The sequence below is a fragment of the Podarcis cretensis genome (genome assembly GCF_951804945.1).
Source record: "Podarcis cretensis genome assembly, chromosome: 6".
Classification (NCBI taxonomy): Eukaryota; Metazoa; Chordata; class Lepidosauria; order Squamata; family Lacertidae; genus Podarcis; species Podarcis cretensis.
The window spans coordinates 60440544-60460468 of record NC_137175.1 but is presented as its reverse complement, the minus strand read 5'-3'; the positions used below and the strand labels follow the sequence as shown (position 1 = coordinate 60460468).

Genomic DNA, 19925 nt, shown 5'->3' with positions numbered 1-19925 from the left:
TTGGCTAATAACCTCAAAGTCACCAACTTGCCTCCCTTTTATGGAGAACAGATGGCCTCACAGCTGGGCTCTAAGGTGGAATCAACATACATATAAGAACTGTGCTGAAATTTTTTTTTTTTTAAGCGTTTTTAAAAATACATTGAATTTTCCATAACTAACCATTGCCATCTAGTGTCTCATTGTATATTGCACCTAAAACACACTTAAAATGTTATATTTGCCACTGTATAGCTGAGTCCTAATTACCAGGCTGTTGCTACCCAGAAGAGACCAGCTGCACAAAGAGCCAAACTCTGCTGGTGTTTTTACTTCTTGTCTTATTCCCCTGCATTATTATTTGGCAGAAATGTTATAAGGAACTAGGTACAGATAGATTGTTAATGTATTAAAGGGAAAAAACAAGGTTAGAATATGTTAAGATTAATTACAGGACAGAAAACAGAGGAAGATGGAAAGGAATTGCTGAAACAGTTAATTGAAGTGGAATACAAAAAGGGAGGTGTGAGGAAGTCAATGAAACAAGTGAATGAAAGATAAGCTTGAAAATATTGGAAGTGTTTTTAATTGTTCTTGTTTTGTTTTGTTAATTCAATGTTTTATGTAGTGGTTTTTGTTTCTGTTTTTGTATTGTACTATATTGATTTGTTTACTTCTTTTTCTTTCTTTTTGTAATCTTTAAACTCTTAATAAATATTATTTTTTAAGAAAAACAAACTCTGCTGGTGTTTTTACTTCTTGTCTTATTCCCCTGCATTATTATTTTGGGATTTTCCCCATGAAAAACAAAGGTCATAAGTGAAAGTGTTCAGAGGATTTATATGCATGTTTCTTTAGTAAGCAAACACTAATCACATTCTGTCTAGGTTATGATATTATTTTGTATGGAATTCCTTGTAATAGCACTAAATGAATAACAATGGTTGAGCTGGGAGGAAACCTTGAGACTGACATTCGCTGTCTTTTTGCGTATTTTATTCTGATTTCATTGTATTTCTTTGACATGTCTAATTGTATCCTGTGCTAAGACTCAGAACAGATTAAACTCAAAGCATAAAGTATCTATTAAGATGTGGTGCAAACATAACATCTGCGTACCCATTCTTTGTTCTGATCTTCCAAATGATGCACATGTTTTTATTTCATTTATTTACTATTTGATTCCATTTATGAATTGCTTCTCCTAAAATACCTCAAAAATATTTTATAGAGAAAACTAACAATTAAAAACAATCCCATATGCAAAACCAATTAAAACCATGTCACACGTAAAACCCATTTCGAAATCCAGTACAGATAAAGATTGCCACTCAAAAGGCATGCTGAGAAAAGAAAGACTTAAACAGCCACCAAAAAGGCAGTAGAGGAGGTGCCTGTCTGATATGTGATTTGAGCTGAATTTATATGTATAGTTGAATTTCTATCCTCCAAAAGGTGGCTAGATTTAGGTCAGTTTCTAAGGATTGCTATGTGTATTATCAAACATATCAAACAACTACTGTACTGGAAGATGCTTCTTTCTAGATTCCATATGGCTGCAGTAACATATTTAACATACTTATGTATGAAGGAACGTCTCCACCCCCATCGTTCTGCCCGGACGCTGAGGTCCAGCGCCGAGGGCCTTCTGGCGGTTCCCTCATTGCGAGAAGCAAAGCTACAGGGAACCAGGCAGAGGGCCTTCTCGGTAGTGGCGCCTGCCCTGTGGAACGCCCTCCCATCAGATGTCAAAGCGATAAATAACTACCTGACATTCAGAAGACATCTTAAGGCAGCCCTGTTCAGGGAAGTTTTTAATCTGTGACATTTTATTGTATTTTTGGTTTTTATGGAATTATTATTATTATTATTATTATTATTATTATTATTATTTAGGATAGTTTAGATATAGCACCAAACCATGGATTGACACTATGTGAACACATCTTATGATGATATACTCCCTCTTATCTCTTGCAGTTTCTTTCCTTAGTTCTAGACTTCTGGTAAATCATAATTACTTTTTCGAACAATATTCTCCTAATGGTAAACCAAAATCAGAAACCAATATGGCTTACTGTGAATTAGCAGAGTCCTGGTGTATCTTGTTCAGATCCAATCTACTCTGCTCCTCCCTTTGCTGAACTAGGACATGTGTACCAGTGCTCATGGTTAACTTCAAAGAAAACTGTTATGTACTCGCCCTGGGCCAGCAGGGGGATACTGGGGATTTGGTTTCAATGCCACCTAGGGTCGCACCACAGCCTCAGCAAGAATTGTGTGGCCCCCCGGACTTGGCTACCAGTCCCCAGCGGTCTGGCAGAGTTTCCAAGCGCCCAACTTATTTAAAGGACTATGTTGTTGGACATGTATCACTGTTGGTCTAAGTATGGGAAATGTAACCGATATGCTTTTGTGCCTAATTGAACCATTACGTGTAGTGCTGTATATAAGGAAACCATTACGATTGTAACTAACGCCTTATCTCGGTGGGGAGGGGTGTTATGTACTGAAGTTCTCACCCTGGGCCAGCAGGGGGATACTGTAGATAGTTATGCAAATGAAGGATCGAAAAGTGACGTTCAGTTATTGGATAGTTTTAGAAAATGGCAACAGTTACATTGTTCTGGAGCTCTATATAAGCAGGCTGACTGAGATCCTCAGCTTAGTTCTGTTCCAGCTTACAAAATAAAGAGCTGCTTTGGAGAAATTGCTGTGTCGTCTGCTATGTCAACCCACAACTTAACAAAAACCATGAGAGGAACCCAAGATTTAATCTTGGCTTCCTCTTGTAGTTTGCTTGGATGGAAAGTAACCGCGAGCACTGGTTCACACATAACACTAAGTCAATGCTGTGGTTTGTTTCCTCCTGGTTTAGCTAAGGAAGGAGCATTGTGGGCATGATTTAAGCAGAATGCCCCATCATGCTGCTCATTCACAATAAACTATAGTTTGCTTTAGACTATGGACTCAGCTAGACTGGTAAAGAAAAAGCGTTTTATATGTGTTGTATATGTGATATAACACTGTGACACCAGATGGTGCTGTGGAGTCCCGTCTTTCCCTACCGGATTTCCCTGTATGTGTTTGCAGTGAGTTTAACTGAATCGCTTCTTTGACGTGTCTAGATCCAGCCTATGGTGTACTGTGATGTGTGAATCAGACTTATGATTTAGGCCTACAACACAAGTCCCAGGACTGTACACTGTTTGAGTGGTTTATAATTTACCAGTATAAGTTTGATTTTGTCATCATATAATATTAATGTGGGACGCGGGTGGCCCTGTGGGTAAAACCTCAGTGCCTAGGACTAGGATTGGTCCCAGCTCCTGCCCACCTAGCAGTTCGAAAGCACCCCTAAGTGCAAGTAGATAAATAGGTACCGCTTTCTAGCGGAAAGGTAAACGGCGTTTCCGTGTGCTGCGCTGGTGCTGGCTCGCCAGCTGCAGCTCATCACGCTGGCCACGTGACCCAGAAGTGTCCTCGGATGGCGCCGGCTCCCGGCCTCTTAAGTGAGATGAGCGCGCAACCCTAGAGTCGGACATGACTGGCCCGTACGGGCAGGGGTACCTTTACCTTTACTTTAATATTAATGTGTTTCTTGTTCCTTCTTCCAACCTCCGGTTCATTTTCTGCTGGCTTGGGTTGTTTGTAAGTACTTTGTACAGAGAACTGATTTCTTTGACTATTTTTATATAGTGCTTAGTACCATATTTTGTACTGCAGAAATAAAGACAGAACCTCACATTCTAATCTGAGCTGCAGTTGGTAATGCAGATTCCCAGAGTCCCAAATTATGTTTATTCTTCTGAATTAGAGACGCTGCAATTTATGCTTGCTAGCATGAGCATTCATATATAGTTGATGTCAGGGGCTCAGGAGCAGAGGCACAGGGAAGAGAGGAGATGGAGAGCGAAGAGGAAGAATCCGAGGGGAGCGTAGGAGAAGAGGACAGTGGACCGAGGGATTCCATGAGCCTCTCCAGCGAATCGGAAGATTCACAGAAGGGGGCGCCAGTGGCCAGGGGTAGGGGGTTCCCAAGGGGAACGCCCCAGGAGCAAGGGGGCAGCAGGGACTCCCAGAGCAGTAGTTGGAAATCAGGACCAGCTTCCCCACCAGAGCAGAGTGGGGGGGAAGAGTCCCAAGGATCGGGGCCAGTGCATTCCCCACCAGGGAGAGAAGATGAGGCAGGGCTGACCACGCCTCCATCAGAAAGTCGGACAACGGAGGGGAGGTCAGATCCGGCCAGTATCCCGGAAGAGGGAAACAGTGACCGAAGTAGTGTAACAGTTAGAAGAAAGGTCACTGGGTTGGTGCGAGAGGCAAGTTCAAATGTACAGGAGCGCGGGACAGCAGAGAATGAGGATTGGGAACCGGGTCCTAAAGCCCGCAGGAGGCAGGGGGAGGAGCTAAGCGACTCAGCGTCGGAAGAGTCCAGAAAGGGCAATGCCCCAGCGGGCAGGAGGACCCAGAAGAGGAGAGAGCAGCGGAAAAGGTGGAGCAGGGCTAGGATCTTAAACTGGTGTCAGAGGGGAGGAGACTCAGACGGGACTTCGCCGATCTAGGGTTTAAGATGTAGGGCTGCACGCTGCGGCTTTGAAATGGAAATTGAACTTCAATAAAGACTTTTGTACATTACGACAGCCTAGCGTTGGTCCTCTGTGAGCTGGGACCTAGAGGCAGCTCTGACAGTTGACTTCTTAAATAATCAGTTGTCCCTATACATTATTTATTCCTCGATTCCTAAGTATATTCCCATGATATCTACCTGGGTCCCTTGATCTACCAATGCTCTCGGTTTCTGTATCTCAAGTCTCTACAACAACCAAGTAATGCTGCTATTGAATAATTCTAAGTTTTCTTTTAAAGCCCTCTCCTCAAAGATGGCTTACAGTTTGCTAGTGGAAACCTTTCTTTTTAGTTTTTGTAATGTATTTTAGGATTTCCCTTCCTTCTACCCTGAATGTTTGCTGATATAACTTTAAAAACAAAGCAACAAAATCAAAATAATTATAGTGCTGCATTAAGAAAGGGGCGCGTGAACTCCTCTTTTGGCCTTGGGAATGCTGTATGATGTATGGATGTTTTTCTTCTTGTTAATGTTCTGTCCAAGGGTGAGCGCCGGCAGTAATTTTATATATTTTTTGTGCTTTGTTTTGTTTAACTGTCTCCTGCTGCCACTTTGACAATAGGAATGACAGTAGGGAGCAAAAATGAAAGGAACCAATTGAAAGAAGCACTTTGCCACTGTTGTAATTTTGAAATTGACAGCATTTTTTTAGTCCAAAGTCTCAAGGAAAATGCAACTTTCCTCTTGGCCTCCTATTGCTTCCCTAGCAGGGAAAGACATTCTGTGATGTTGAGGAGGCAGTGGGAGGCCAAATGAAAATAATTTCTTCTTCAAAAACGTTGGATTGCAAAAGGAAAGCAGTGATTTTGCTTGCCTCTGGGACAAGTTTTCTGCTCCCCCGTTGGCAATAAAAAGTTGGTACATAATTTTAAGGCCTTTCTTGAGGATCAATTTTATTAACTGAATTCATTTCCCCTCTTAAATACTACTGGTTCCATACGGTCTTTGATCACGCAAACTATTATTATTATTATATTATGACTATTCACATCTTACTGTTTGTTGTGGGTGGGTGGGTGGTAGAATACTACTGAATTCACTGACAGAGTATAAACATTCAATTTATTTTGACTTATTTTAATCTAACCATTCAATTTGCTGCTTGCCTGGGACAAATAGTGACTGTCCTTGGTTGAGATCAACCTAAGTCGCTTCAAGCTGTGAACACAACCAGCGTTATGTTGCAGTGTGTTTAGCAGAGCCATAGTATGGAGGCTCAGCATGCTTGTTCAAGAAATAGCAAACCAGTAATACTAAAACAGGGAGAATGAGAAATGCATAGGATGTGAGGGGGGAAAGGGGGGAGGTCTTTCTCAGTATTCTACTGCCCTTGCTAGAATCTTTGCAAAACACAAAAGACATTGTGTTTGCCTCATCAACTGCCAAAGCTCCTGTCTCTTCCCTTCGTAATGTCTTGTTGTGCCCTTAGGCAGGCTCATGGAATCCCTGAGGCAGACCCCTTCTGACCCTCATCTGTATAGGCTTCCTCTGCTTTCGTGTCACTGAATGATTTCCCCAAAGACTGAGACACAACAAGGTCTCATTTAAAATCAGTAAGACACCTGACTTCAGGATCAAGGTGGAAACTCCCCTTGAACAATGCATAAGCAAGTTATTTTTATTTACATAAAAATGTATAGACCACTTCTTCATAAAACTATACAACTGGTGAGCAAAATATACAAATACAGTGGAACCTCGGTTTATGAACAGCCCTGTTAACGAACTATTCTGTTTACGAACTCCTCAGAATAGGAAGTAGTGTTCCGGTTTGCGAACTTCACCTTGGTCTACAAACGGAAGCCAAACGGTGGAAGGGCACCGGCGGCAGGAGGCCTCATTAGGGAAAGCGCGCCTCAGTTTAAGAACAGATTTGGTTTAAGAACGGACCCCGGCATTTTCAGAGGCAATAAAGAACTTCCCCAAACTTACCTTGTTTCTTTTTCTTTCTTTTTTTACTGCCTTCCCATTTTTCATGGTCCTGATAGCAATGGTGCTCCCTGGAGGCCTTGATTTGGCAGCAGCTGTCATTTCTTCTCAGATAGTGGAACGGAAGAACTGCCCACACTCTAATATGTTTCATCATGAAACTGTGCTCCATAGATGGAGTGAGGGCCATTTCCTGTGTTCAATCTATTGAATCCTGAGATGTTAAAATGGCAGTTGGCCAAACCTTGGGCATCACCTCCAACTTTCAGCCTTCCTCTTCTGGGATTTCCCTTGGGGGTTCCCTGGCTGGCGTCTCCCACCACTCCTCATCGTCCAGCCAGTCCCTGACAGCTCACCACTGATTCTTGTCCCTTTTATGCCTCCAGAAAATAGCTGAAATGAATCTGCCGTTTGCACCCTGAATATGTAGGGAGATAAATTTTGGGGAGTTTCAGCTCAGCCCTAGATTGTTCCATTGTCCAATCATTCTTACAACTGCCCTCAACATTTAACCAGAACTTGGCCACTTTACAGTGCAATCTCAACCATGCTTACTCAGAAATAATTCTTATTCAATTCAATGGGGCTTACTCCCAAGTAAGTACCATTAGGCTATATTACGCAAAGTCCCATGTTGTTTTCTTTTTGAACCAAAAACAGTTTCAGCAAGTTCACCAACTAAAAGAATAGGCAGGGAGGGACTGCTTAACTATATCCTTTGCAGTTTGGTAATCATTTTCCACATGCTGCTTTTTACCTGCATGTGGGAAATCAACTTGGTGAACAGCTTGGTGGGTGCCATTTTGAGCACACATTCTCCAGTCACACAATCCAGCTGTTGAGGGCAGCTTTTGCTGCTGCTTTTCAGTGAGAGAGAATGGGGGGAAATACCATTCTGTATGTCACATCTAGTTTGTCCCTATATTTGAGCCAAGGCCCATCAGGACTTAGCACTGAACCTGTTTTTTTTTTAATTATGTGACTTAGTCCTTGAAAATGTGAAGCAGTAATAAAGAACAGCTCGTCTCTAAATATGTAAGGATTTTATTTCTCTCATGACTCATTAACCCACAGTCTGCTCAAGCTCTACCAATGGGATATTCAGAGGTAAGGGCCTTAGAGTCAGACTTTTCACAACTGTTTTATAAATCAACCCTCATATTCAGCCTACAGCAACTTAAATTGATTTCCTCTTTTCATTTTCTCCGTTGCAATGATGAACAGTTGACGTTCAACAAATTTTGCTTGTGCTACCTTCTTAAACTCCTCTTGTCCTCATGAGCAAGTTCAAACATGGGCAGGATTGAGCCCATCAAACACAGTAGGATTTACCACTCAGAAAGCTTGCATAGGAGCAGGCTGCATGTTCTTTAATTTTCTACATAAGTGGGCTCCAAAGCTAGACTTTTGCAGTGCAAATGCTCTTCTATACCACAGGCACTCTAATGAAATCTCCACTTTAATATTAACAAACATTTATAGGGGGGAAAAAGCAGAATTGAAACATAATTGCTCCCGGCTGTTATGGTCTTTCTAGAAATAATAATATAACTTTATCTTGAAAGTCCTAAATTCAAAATTAAAATTCATCAGTCAGCTCTTTAGAACTAGAGTGTGAAATTGATCATCTTTCTTTGCTTCCATTACCCTGGAAAACATGTACTCAGTCAGTGTCTCCTGCAGTAGACTTCCACTAAACAATCCCACTGAGATTTATCTAAAAGTTTAATCAAATGTAATTTATACAGAGGTCATCACGGTAATTTTGCCCTCTTGTCTCAATCACAAATTCCGCTTTGTGCTATTAAGAAATAATTGAATTTGCCATTAGTTTATCTCACAAAAATGCTGAAATGCACACCTCAGATATCTACTGTTATTTGCTGAGGCTTGGGTGGAGAGGGAAACCCTTAAAACCAAACAAAACAATCAAAAGAATGAAAAAGCAGCACACCTTGATATACACAATTGACTTCCATTTCAAAGTCATGTCTAATATTGTGGGAGGGATGGTATAAAATGGCAGATTGCAAATAAACACAGAAAATAGCCCTTTATTATACCCTTGGTGCTAGGAATTGAGATGTACAGAGGCATTTGAATATAGTAATGCTATTCAAGTACTAATCATGCAAAGTGCTGTAAAAAGCTCTCAACTGGAGTTTACCATGAATGACAATGCTAAACAAAATGAAAGCACTGCTGAGATGATAATCTAAATAACGTGATGGTGTAGTTAAGGTATCACTGTATTTCCACATACAATTATGGGTAATTTTTTGAAATGCAACTCTAATGGAAATTCACCTAAGCTCTGGAATAATCTTCATAAGTATAGTCCTATTGGGTACAAAATTCTCATCCTCTTGAAACCAGTGGGAGTTTAGCAGCAATTTTTTAAAAAACCAAAAATGGGAGCAGTGTCAGTTGCAGTGTTCACTTCCAAACAAACAAACAAACAAACAAAAATGTTGCACAAAAATATAAACACACACACAAACACATGTGCATGCTGCTATCTCAATAGGAAGGAATTTCCCACCATTCTCTTAGTAAGCAGGTGTTAAAAGAAGTCTGCTGGGAGGAGCAGGTTGATCTTTGTTGACATCTGGAGACAGGAAGGGCTGCTGTGAGTTCACCTTGAATTTGAAGCAGGTGTCAAGCACCTTCTAAAAGGAGTGGATAGGCTATGTTCCTGGGCAGGTCCCACGGGAAGGAGCCTTTGAAGAAGCCAGCTAGGATGGCGGAAAGGCTTAAATCAATGTATGAAAATGTCCACGGAACTTAAGTTAATGACAGACCCATTCAGTTTTAGCAGGTGGCTTTTTGACACTATAGCATGTGATTAGAGATTCTTTTTAACAACCCTTGGGTAATTATCTGTGGTGGTGAGGTGGTAGCGATGGGAAGGGCCACAAGCTCAGTGGTAGAGCATTTGCGCTGCATGAAGAACATCCCAGAAAATTATGCATGCTGTGCATTTAGAACACATCCTCTCCACTCCCCCCCCCCTCAAAAAATTCTTGGAAGTGTGGTTTGTTAAGGGTGCTGGGAATTGTAGCTGGGTGAGGGATAAACTATACTTCCCTGGATTATTTTTAGGGTGTGTGTGCTTGAAAGTGCTTTTAAATCTATGCTATGAATGCAGCCTCATTTATGACCTTGGAGGCTGACAAGAAAAGAAAGCTAGATATATGTTTGTTAAAAGTGCTTTAGGTATGAGGCTGACTTTAGGGGAAGTGGGTTGGACTAGATACAATGGCAGGGGAGCTTCTAAATTTACAGGTTCTGGCCTCCAGGACAGAGTTGTTTTCTATAACTTTCTTGATTTGAATAACTGGTGACTACTATTCTCTCAAAATTTCCAGGGATTCTGAATGGTATCTGGCCTACCTTTTGACAGTTATGAACAGATTATTAACAGAGATTGTGGCTAGATTTCTGGCTGCAAAAATCTGACCACTAATCTGACCACATAATCTGATTATGTTATTTACTTACGCCCTTTTAATAAAACTTAGTCTTAGTGTCCACATTGTGTATTGTGTTGTATAGCTTATTTTAGACATATTTTATATCTTCCTGACATCTTATATCACATATGTATTACAGCCTATTTTAATGTATTTAGGACATGTATTTTACATGCATGGTTCTTGGTTTTAAATTGTTGGGTCTATGACCATATAATAAAGAGGTAGATTTGAATAAAATTCTGTTGCATAGTGTGGGGAGGAAGAGAGAGATTTTGAAGTATTCCCCATTAGGTAAAAGATGGGGGATTCAAATGCAAGTCCTTTCCTGATTGAGGGTTAATCTTTTTCTAAGGTGTTGTAGCACCTTAGAGGTCATTCCTGACTGCAGTGTTTTGTATTCTCACCATGTCTGCGCTATAAAAATGCTAATTGCCTCCACGAAAACATAGAGTGTTTACAGCGTGGCTGTGTGTGCTACTGGATCAGATCCCTTTGAGGTTTGAAAAACATGTTACCTCAAGTTTATAATCTGAATGTATGACAGATAGTGTGTGGGCAGTTTATTAGTGCAAAAGACAGGGCAGTGTCATACTATAGAGCCTTCTGCTTAAGGCATGCTATTGTCTTTGCTGATAATATCGTTATACATTGAAAGTTTAAGAATCAGATGATTCACACTATGCCCTGAGGGGCACTTAGATTTAAATAAAAGAATATAATCATTTACTCTAGGTTATGGAATGCTGCTAAGAAATGTTTTGCCTTTTTAAAAGAAAAAAAGAAAGAAAAAGAAACAAGATTGGAAGTCCGATCTTTTTTAATTTTGAGTTATTCTATTGACCCTGAGTCTCATCCAGGACAAGGCTTCTTAGTGGATCCTGAGCTAAAAGGACAGTGGACAATCGAGAAGCCTGTTATGCTTTTCAAAGCCCCTTATGAGCAGAGCTGTAACAGACATTAATTCACCAGTTTTGCAATGAGCTCTCCCTGGTTTGAAGCCTTAGGCTCCCTGATGCACAAAACCCCCATTCTCCATAGCTTGTGTCCACAGAACTTGGTCTCAGCCTCAGTTGTTGTTTTTTTACTTGATACTTCTTTCGTTCCACACCATGCCTCTAATACTCATAATCTGTCAGCACCCCCATGAAGATTCGAGACAAGAAAGATGGGTGACTGGTTTATTAAACTATAACAACTGTAGGATCTGTAATCAGAATAATTCAACCAAATTAACAAAAATCAATGAAGTGTGGGAAGTGAGGTGTACTGTTAGCAGGGTTTCAACTCCCATCTCCTGAGCCAGCTGCCAGACACATGCTGTGATCACACAGCAGGGCCTGAGAAAACTCTTTCCCCCTCACTGCGTACTCCTTTGGGATATGAACCTGACATAGATACCATGGCCCTGTTGGCCAGTATTCACCCGAATGCACCTAACAAGCCCACTCTGGCTCCGATAGCAAATGCAACCCACCCCCCTCCATACAGGGACAGAACAGAATTTGTTATCTACCTGTCTGGAAGCTATGCCCATCTATTATGAATGCCCTGCTTCTTAAGCTTGAATATATGTTGGATACAGGTTGCCTAGTGAGAAAGAAACTCTGAATGCTCAGATGTGCTTCCTTTTATTGTTCCTTTCCATATTCCATGGCTCAGCCCTGGTGTGGAAGACAGTTCCCAGGCCTGAGTCCTGTTGAATACTAGCATACATTAAAAGCTCTGGAAAGGTTTGTGGACCGTTACCTGAATGCAAGGTGAGGCTTTCATATAAGAATATGATATAAATCAGTGATTTATAAGACATATTTCATGATCACTTCTGGTGATCTGTTGGTGAAAATAAGTAACCTCAAAACTATTCAAACCCCAGCTTTAATTTCCAAAATAGGTTCTATGGTCTTAGTTCAGTTTTTATTGTTTTGTGTAAATGTAATTGTTTCATTGTTGTGTGTGCGAGGGTGGGAAGTTTTTGCTAGCTTTTTGAGCTATGTAAAACAGCCAGTGGTAACAGGACTGCCTTTGCTTGAATTGCAAATTCAAAAGTTGCAATTGCATTGAAGAGCTCTGAAGATTTATCGGTTGACTGAAAAGGATAAAGACAACCAGGTGTGATGTTCTAATTCGACAGCAAGCAACATCACTGCTAGTCACAGAGGAGGAATGTTTCCATATGGCACATGCATGTCTTAAAGGAGAACAGCACTTACACAAATTAAATGTTAGTGGCAAGACCCCTTAAAATGCCTCACATACAAGGTCTTTGCAAACACCTGTACAATTACACATTTTAATTAGCTAGGCTTAAGTATGCCATTGTATGAGCACAGTGTGCAATATCTGCTGAGTCACTTATAGCAGCATCAGTACCAGTTTAGACACCTGGATTCAGCAAGAAGCACATTGCTGTGATTGAGTTCTGGTAACATACATATGTTACATGGGTAAGTAGTAATTTTAGATCTGAAAGATATTTCACTTTCCTCTGAAAACTTTCAAAGATATGCATCGTTCGGTAAAATACCTCTGGAGGTAAACAGCCACAAGGGTAAATTACCTATATGAGTAAGAGAACAGTGAAGAGGAAAGAAGGGGTATGTATAAGCAAGAAAATAATATACATCACAGGGCAGAAAAGCTGAATAAGGCTGGACGCATCTTTAGGGAATAGAAAGCTGGTCAATTAATTCTGCTCTGGGCTTTCCATGCAGCATTCCAAATTTGTTGTTCAGCTTAATGACGCTTCCATTCTTTCACCATCCCATGCAGTAGTACAATATATTATAATTCAGAAATGTATTATTTATGCTACTTTAAATCACACCCAGGGATCTTGTTCACTATGTTCCCTTTAAATGCTGTCATGTGTAATGAGAATATGCCTTGGCAAGGGGCCTCTTCAAATGTTACTATTTCCATACATCCCTGCGTGTGATAAAGAATGGTTACAGGTCTCAGGTATGACATAAAGCCTTTCACAGGAGAGATCCTGTGAATATGACCCTGCAACACAGAATCTGTTTTTTTAATGTGAAGATGTAGAGGTGTGCAAATCCAAAAAAGTCCCAACTCCATTGTGTTTACAGCTTTGGAGGTGAAAATAGTATCTGAACAGAACTGCGTGTAACATTACCTTAAATTTAGAATGGGAAACCCCCAAATAAGTTTTTCCCCCTACAGACACTGCTACTTTTATTTCATTTATACTTTCCTGCTTCCACTTTATATTCCTAAGGATCTCCATGCAGAGCTGGTGGAAAGGGCTTGTATAAAAAGCACAACATGGACTATGCATAATCAAAATTATACTTACATTGAACCACAGAAATGCTTATTTTAATCAGTTGACTAATGGGTTAAATTCAAAGCAAATGATTAACTAAACAGATGGCAGCCCTTATATCTGCATTCACTCTTTTCAAGGATTTTTAATCCATTTGTTTGGTTTTAGCATTCATTTATTCTATTTTCATCTACTTTATAAATATGTGCCACCTCCGCAGTTTACTGATCAGCCTTTCAATTGTATCAAAGCACTTTATTTCTCATTATACGGTTTTTAAAATAAATGCTGAATATGCACAAACAGTATAGGAAATTCATGTAAGTTCATAGAACTGAACATCACCAGGTTGTTGGTATGGGAAGTCCAGGCTCTGCCTGGTTCAGAGGTAGACAGCATCATGCCTTCCAGATGTTGTGGTCTAGAGCTCTCATGGACAGTGGTCAAGAGACTATGAAAGTTGTAGTCCACAACATCTGGTGTGTGCTGTGATGACCACGTGACTAGATAATCGGAAGCCAGCTAGAATTTAAGTGTTCCAACAGTGAGAACTGTTGTGCCACATCACACAAGCACACAGAAGAAAGGACAGTGGCAGTGCCTAACTTGTTAGATATAATGAAGATTGTTGACAAAAAGAGTTTGCAAATTAGATTTTATTTACTGCAAAACAAAATAATTGAGACAAGAATGTTTACACACATGAACGGCATGTAGAATAGCCTGATGGTGATGTTAAGCATTGTTGTGCATCCAGATGTGATTTTCCCCCCTCAGAGCTTAGCGTTGCAAATGTTACTTTATTGCTCTTAGCACTCAGTAGTAACATCTGCCTCAGCATTTCCCTCCAGCATAATTTAAAAATTACTTACAGTTTCTGACTCATCATCCATGTGCCATTAGTCTTTTATAAAATGTTGTTTAAGAGCATGAGGACACAACCATTTGATAAATACTGTCTGGAAATTCAGACGAGAACTTGGTGTAATAAGGAGATGATGTGGGTGGAAAACTGTGAGGTTTTGTTGGCATCTCACCAGTTTCCTTACATGTTTGAAAGTAATCAATCAACCACAGAATTTACAAGCTGGCATCTCCCAGGAGGAAAGCATGCAGGGGTCCTAGTGAATTTTATTGTATTATTTTCAAAACCATTTGTGGGGATGGGACAGGAGGAAAAACAAAATTTGGAATTATTATAATTTTCTTAGAATGATGTGTATTGTTTTATGATGCATAATGTTTTACTTTTACTGCACTTTGCTGAAGTTGTTGCTGTAATTGTAGTTATTGTGCCCTGTCTTTGGAACCGTTTGATTGTAGTGCAATAAACAACAACAACAACAAATATTAAACTCTGAGTGGCTTACAACATATAAAAGAATTGTAAAACATTAGACATTGAATATTTCCTGATACAGGGTTGCCTTCACATGTCTTCTAAAAATAATAAATGTGATTATTTTTTTAAAGTGGAATGTTGGAGGTTGTGGTTCTCAGATGTTCAAAGTTGTGGGGAACTGGTAGCATTGTTAATTTGAGTTGAAGGTATCATACATGTTACTTGGTGGATTGATTGCTAGATTTTGACCTGGGATATCAAAAGTTGAGTGTTCCGGGATGGCTGGAGTTGGGCCAGTTCTTCTCTCTCTTTCATCCTAGCTTATCATGCAGGGCTAATTGTGAAGGCATGTGGAATAATGATTGTAAAACATGTTGCGTAGTAGAAAATTCGTAGCAGCTGCAACATTCCACATGGAAGGCAAATGATGCTCTTGCTGGCGACCTCCATTGGGGATAGTCTGAGAGCTTGTACACACTGAAGCATTTTTCAGCTGTTAATCCACATTTTCCCCATTTGAATTAAACCAGAATAATCTAATTTGAATCTGTATATGAGGAGCAACTTTCATCTTTCCGGTTTATACCATTAGTTGTTTGCTGTTGTGTTTCTTCCCGCCTTCTAATTTATTGGTTCCATTCTGCCAGTTACATACTGACAGGGCATGTAGGCAGATATGCTATACATACAACTTGCTGTTGTTCTAAAAAACCCACCCAAAAAGCGTGTGGAAGAACATAGGTGATTGTAAATTTGCTAGTACATTTTTTTGAAACATATATCAAGATACGTACTGAAGGACCTGCATCAATCCTCCTCATTTCCACTGCCCTCTGGTGTGTAGGAGCCATCAACTAAGTTGTTTAAGCAGATTGCTGCTGGTCACACTTCAGTGGTGGTGGTGGTGGTGGTGGGAGATAACATCTGTAACATGGATTGTGGCTTTGAAAGTTGACTTGACTGGTATGCACTAAAACAATATTTAAAAATTCAATTCATTACAGTTAAGGAGTAGAAAAGCACACTACCAACACACACACACACACACACACACACACACACACACACACGGTTGCAGTCTGAATAAAAATGGTTCAAAAACTTGGACTTTGATAAAACATATAGACAACAAAACAGATTAACACATCTAACTGGCCTGTAGACCTTTAGCTTTTCTACTGCTTTCATAAAATTACATGCATTTCAAAACTGCACCTCTCTCTTTTCAGGTCAGGATCGCAGCGAAGCCACTTTAATAAAAAGGTTTAAAGGCGACGGTGTTCGATACAAAGCAAAACTCATTGGGATAGACGAAGTTTCTGCGGCACGAGGCGACAAGTTATGTCAAGATTCCATGATGAAATTAAAGGTGTTGTGAAACTCTCCCCCCCCTCCCCAAATATGTTATTGATCAAAGTATTACCTATTTGGACTGAGCCATTTTTATGTGAAAAGGGGATTTGAGGAGTCAATGAGCTACCTGAAACATCACTTCCAACAATGTTCTTGCACCGATTCCCTGGTGTTTGGAGCCCTGATAGACTGCTTCATTGTCAAATTTTGTAAAGCCCTTCTTCCTATTAAAAGTCATGACATGGCCAATCAGATTTAGTCACGTGGCTGTATCAATGCAAAGAAATGGAGGAAAATCCGCTTTGCTTGCCCTCAGTGACATCATCACATTGACTATGGTGATAATGGCACGGGGAAGACCAAGTGCATTTTAAAGGGGAGGGAAATATGTGAAGAGACTTTGGATTCAAAGATCCATGCCTTTTGGAGGTCATTTCTTATTTTAGATCAGGGATGGGAAACCCCTACCCTTCCTAATGTTGCTGGACTGCAGTTCTCATCATCCCAGGCTGTTTGTCATGTTGGCTGGGACTGACAGGAGTTGGAGTCCCAGAACATCTGGAGGGCCACGGGTTCCCCTGTTTTAGATGGTACAGAAGCAAATGTTCCCAGTAAACTTATATGTATTCGCAACAAAATCTCTGATCTGAGAAACAACATTGTCCATGCAAATGGGGTAAGGATAAGGGACATAAAACAAAGCCACATAAACATGCAGTGGAATATGATGTACGTATTTATAGTTTATATGCCAACATTTACTACACACACATCTTGTGTTTCTACAATATTTTTGTCCAATTTTTAAAAAAGAAAAAGTTGGAAAGGGATTTTAAGTACTTGGTAAATAAGGAAGAACCCAATTTGAAAGGCTGGCTCTTTTTGTGTCTAAGCAGCATGTACCACAGCACATGCATAAGATTAAACTGTTTGTAGTTTCTTTCTCATTCATTCCTTGGTTCCATCTGCCAACAAGTGGTTTGGGAGCTTCTGGCTGTTAACAAGGCTAGGCTGGCCCTTTTGTCTCCATCCCAGAGGGTCTCAATTTCCATCTCTCCTCCAAAATGTTTGATTCCTGTTAGCATAATTGAGAGACTTGCCTGTGTAATGTTGAGAGGTTACTAGAACCAAAAGAAACAGGTGGTGTCACAAATTCAGATTGCTGTTTGCTCCTGCTCTATTGGTTTTTACCATGTACTGGGATGGTATTATTTATTTCTTTTTAAATATTCATGTCCTTCTGCTGAAAATTTACCTGCAGCATATTAATTTGTTTCTACTAAAGGCAGCCTTATTTAAAGGCCTACATGAAGGGCATAGAACCTGGCCACTTGCATTTGGACTCTGGGACAAGTCACCATTTGTGCCAGATTCTTTCCATAAGCTTGCATCATTTGATAGGGATGCCCTCTTGTATCAATGGGGCTATGATACCACCCTGGAATCCCTGAGGCAAAGGCTTTGGGACATTTCACATAGCGACCTGCAATCTTGATCTCAAGTAATTTGTGGCCTGGTAGCAGAAGGAATCCAATATGTGTACGACTTTCAGATACCCTCATATCTTAGGAACCTGTCTGTACCAATCTAACGGCCTTTATTTACCAGAACCAGACTAAATATATTTCCATCGGAAGTGCTAAATGGTAGACTGAGAGACATCCCTTATCAGAATAGGCTTTGTTTATGTTCTCAGGACGTTGATTGCATGAAACATATTTTATTGCATTGTGGGCAGTACGAGCAAGCAAGGGACCAACTGATCAAACACATACTGGCAAATCTGCTGGGAAAATCTGAAGCTTCCCATATTAAATATCTTTTGGATGACAGTTCTAATTATATTACACTGGCCGTGGCAAAGTTTCTCTTGGAAGTTAAAAGAAACAAGTATCATAATGCTTGAGATAAAACAAAATGGCCACCCCGGTTCCTCTCTCTTTTGTGGTTGGCTGTCTTAATTGTATTTTGTTCTGAAATTTTTGATGGGTCTTTGGATCACAATAAAGATTTAAATTTAAAATTCCTAGGGATGCAGTGAATGCTAACTTGTGCGTACAGAACAGTTCAGAAACATGAGTAGTGGTTGCATATTATTATAGGAATATTTGTGATCTCTCACGATAAATCTCCAGAAAGCAAAAATCACTGCCCCAACAAAAAATAAACTAGCATTGTCATGTTATAATAATTTGGAATGCAAAATTTTTGTACTCAGTGGCTGAAAAATGAACATCATACTTTAGCTGCAGTTCATTCATTTTCAGCACTGTGCTCTTGTTATAAAAAAAGTGTGCCTAGACATTCTGTTGTTGCGTCCATAACCTAGGTTTAAGGCACCATTTAGCTCCTAGCTTTCATATCTTGGTCTCTAACACTGATCGGAGAGTATACATTACTCTTGTTGCCTTGAGCTTGAAAATAACACAGGACTGATTGAATGTCTCAGGGTAGTTAGCACAACTGAATGGATGTGCAAACAGCCTGATTTAGGGTTGTGTGCTGGAGAGCTGCTTTCAGTTCTGGGATTAGTAATTTGTAAGCACCACATACCAGAGTCTGAAAATATTACTGCTGTGAATAGACACCAGAAATATTGATGAATTTTTTTAAAAGTGTACATCCAAATAGCATGCTTTTGTCAGTTTCACATTACAAAACATTACTGAAAGTAGATACTCCAAATATATATTTGTTTCCATGGCACCAAGTACAATAAATGTAGAAAATACAGCTTCCACCTGTAGAATATCCATGCAAGGACTTCTAAGTAGTAAATCTAATTTATTAAACAGAAACAAACAATAATGACATATAGAATGACTATATGTGGAAGCAAAGCATCGTAATAGTATTAGTAAATTTTGTACTCGGTATCTGCAGTTCCTTTCCTTTTATTTTCTCCAATCTATTCTTATCTCAGTTGAATGCCTGTTCCTTTTCCTTCCTTCACTCACCTTAGATACTCTAGTTTCTGAGACTTCTTCCCAGTCGCCACCCTGCCCCACACAGCTGCTCTTTTCTGAAGGCCTGTGCAAGATTTAATCTGAGTGAGTTGGTCAGCTCTCACTTCCTTTGCAGAAGCTGGAATACAAACATTCTGTTTGCTGAGCAGTAAACGGCGTTTCCGTGCGCTGCTCTGGTTCACCAGAAGCGGCTTAGTCATGCTGGCCACATGACCCGGAAGCTGTATGCCAGCTCCTTTGGTCAATAAAGCGAGATGAGCGCCGCAACCCCAGAGTCGGCCACGACTGGACCTAATGGTCAGGGGTCCCTTTACCTTTACCTTTTAGGGGTGTTTATGAATACTCTATCACCACACTAGCTCATCAGTGCTGTCACAAGTTTGACTGTTTCAAGAACAGTGTTATACAACTAAGCATAATGCTCCACCATAACTAGATACCATAAAGGGGATCTGTAACATTTTAAATTTGATAGATGCTGAAGTAGGGCATTAAGACTAATGGATTGTATGCATACAGCAGATTAGGTGGGGATACTTTCTAAACTGTATTGCCCAAGATTAGAGATTGTGGTGCCACATGTTTGAATGTGTCCTCAAGAGAAAAAATAAATCCATCTGTATGGAAAACTAGCATGTCTGCAAGAAAGCTGGGCTACAATATTTCTTCTGGATACCTTTTTCATATATGTTTTTGTTCATTTACACAAGGTAGCATTAAAGCATGTTATTTCCCCATGTGTAGCCCAAAGTTATACAGTCTGATGGTGTTTTTTTGCCACAAATGAGACCTGCAACAAATGCTTGCAGAAGTTACTGTTCTCTATTCAGGATTCCATCTGCTAATGCCATGTTGTTTCTCAGAGATCCCATTTTGGCTACAATCCTGTTCATACTCAGCACCAGAAATCGCTATTGGAAAGAGTATTGATGATACTATTTACACTAGCTTTAAAAATAATGAATTG

General features: G+C 40.1%; 1 protein-coding gene across 6 annotated transcripts in view; it reads left to right on the top strand.

Moving 5' to 3' along the window:
* DAB1 (DAB adaptor protein 1) overlaps positions 1 to 19925 on the top strand; it is a 666637-nt gene that overhangs the window by 576189 nt on the left and 70523 nt on the right. For all 6 annotated transcript variants that reach the window (XM_079982111.1, XM_079982112.1, XM_079982114.1 and 3 more), the window contains one exon: positions 15869 to 16008. In XM_079982111.1, coding sequence (XP_079838237.1) covers positions 15869 to 16008 — 140 coding nt within the window. The remainder of the gene's footprint in view (positions 1 to 15868; positions 16009 to 19925) is intronic.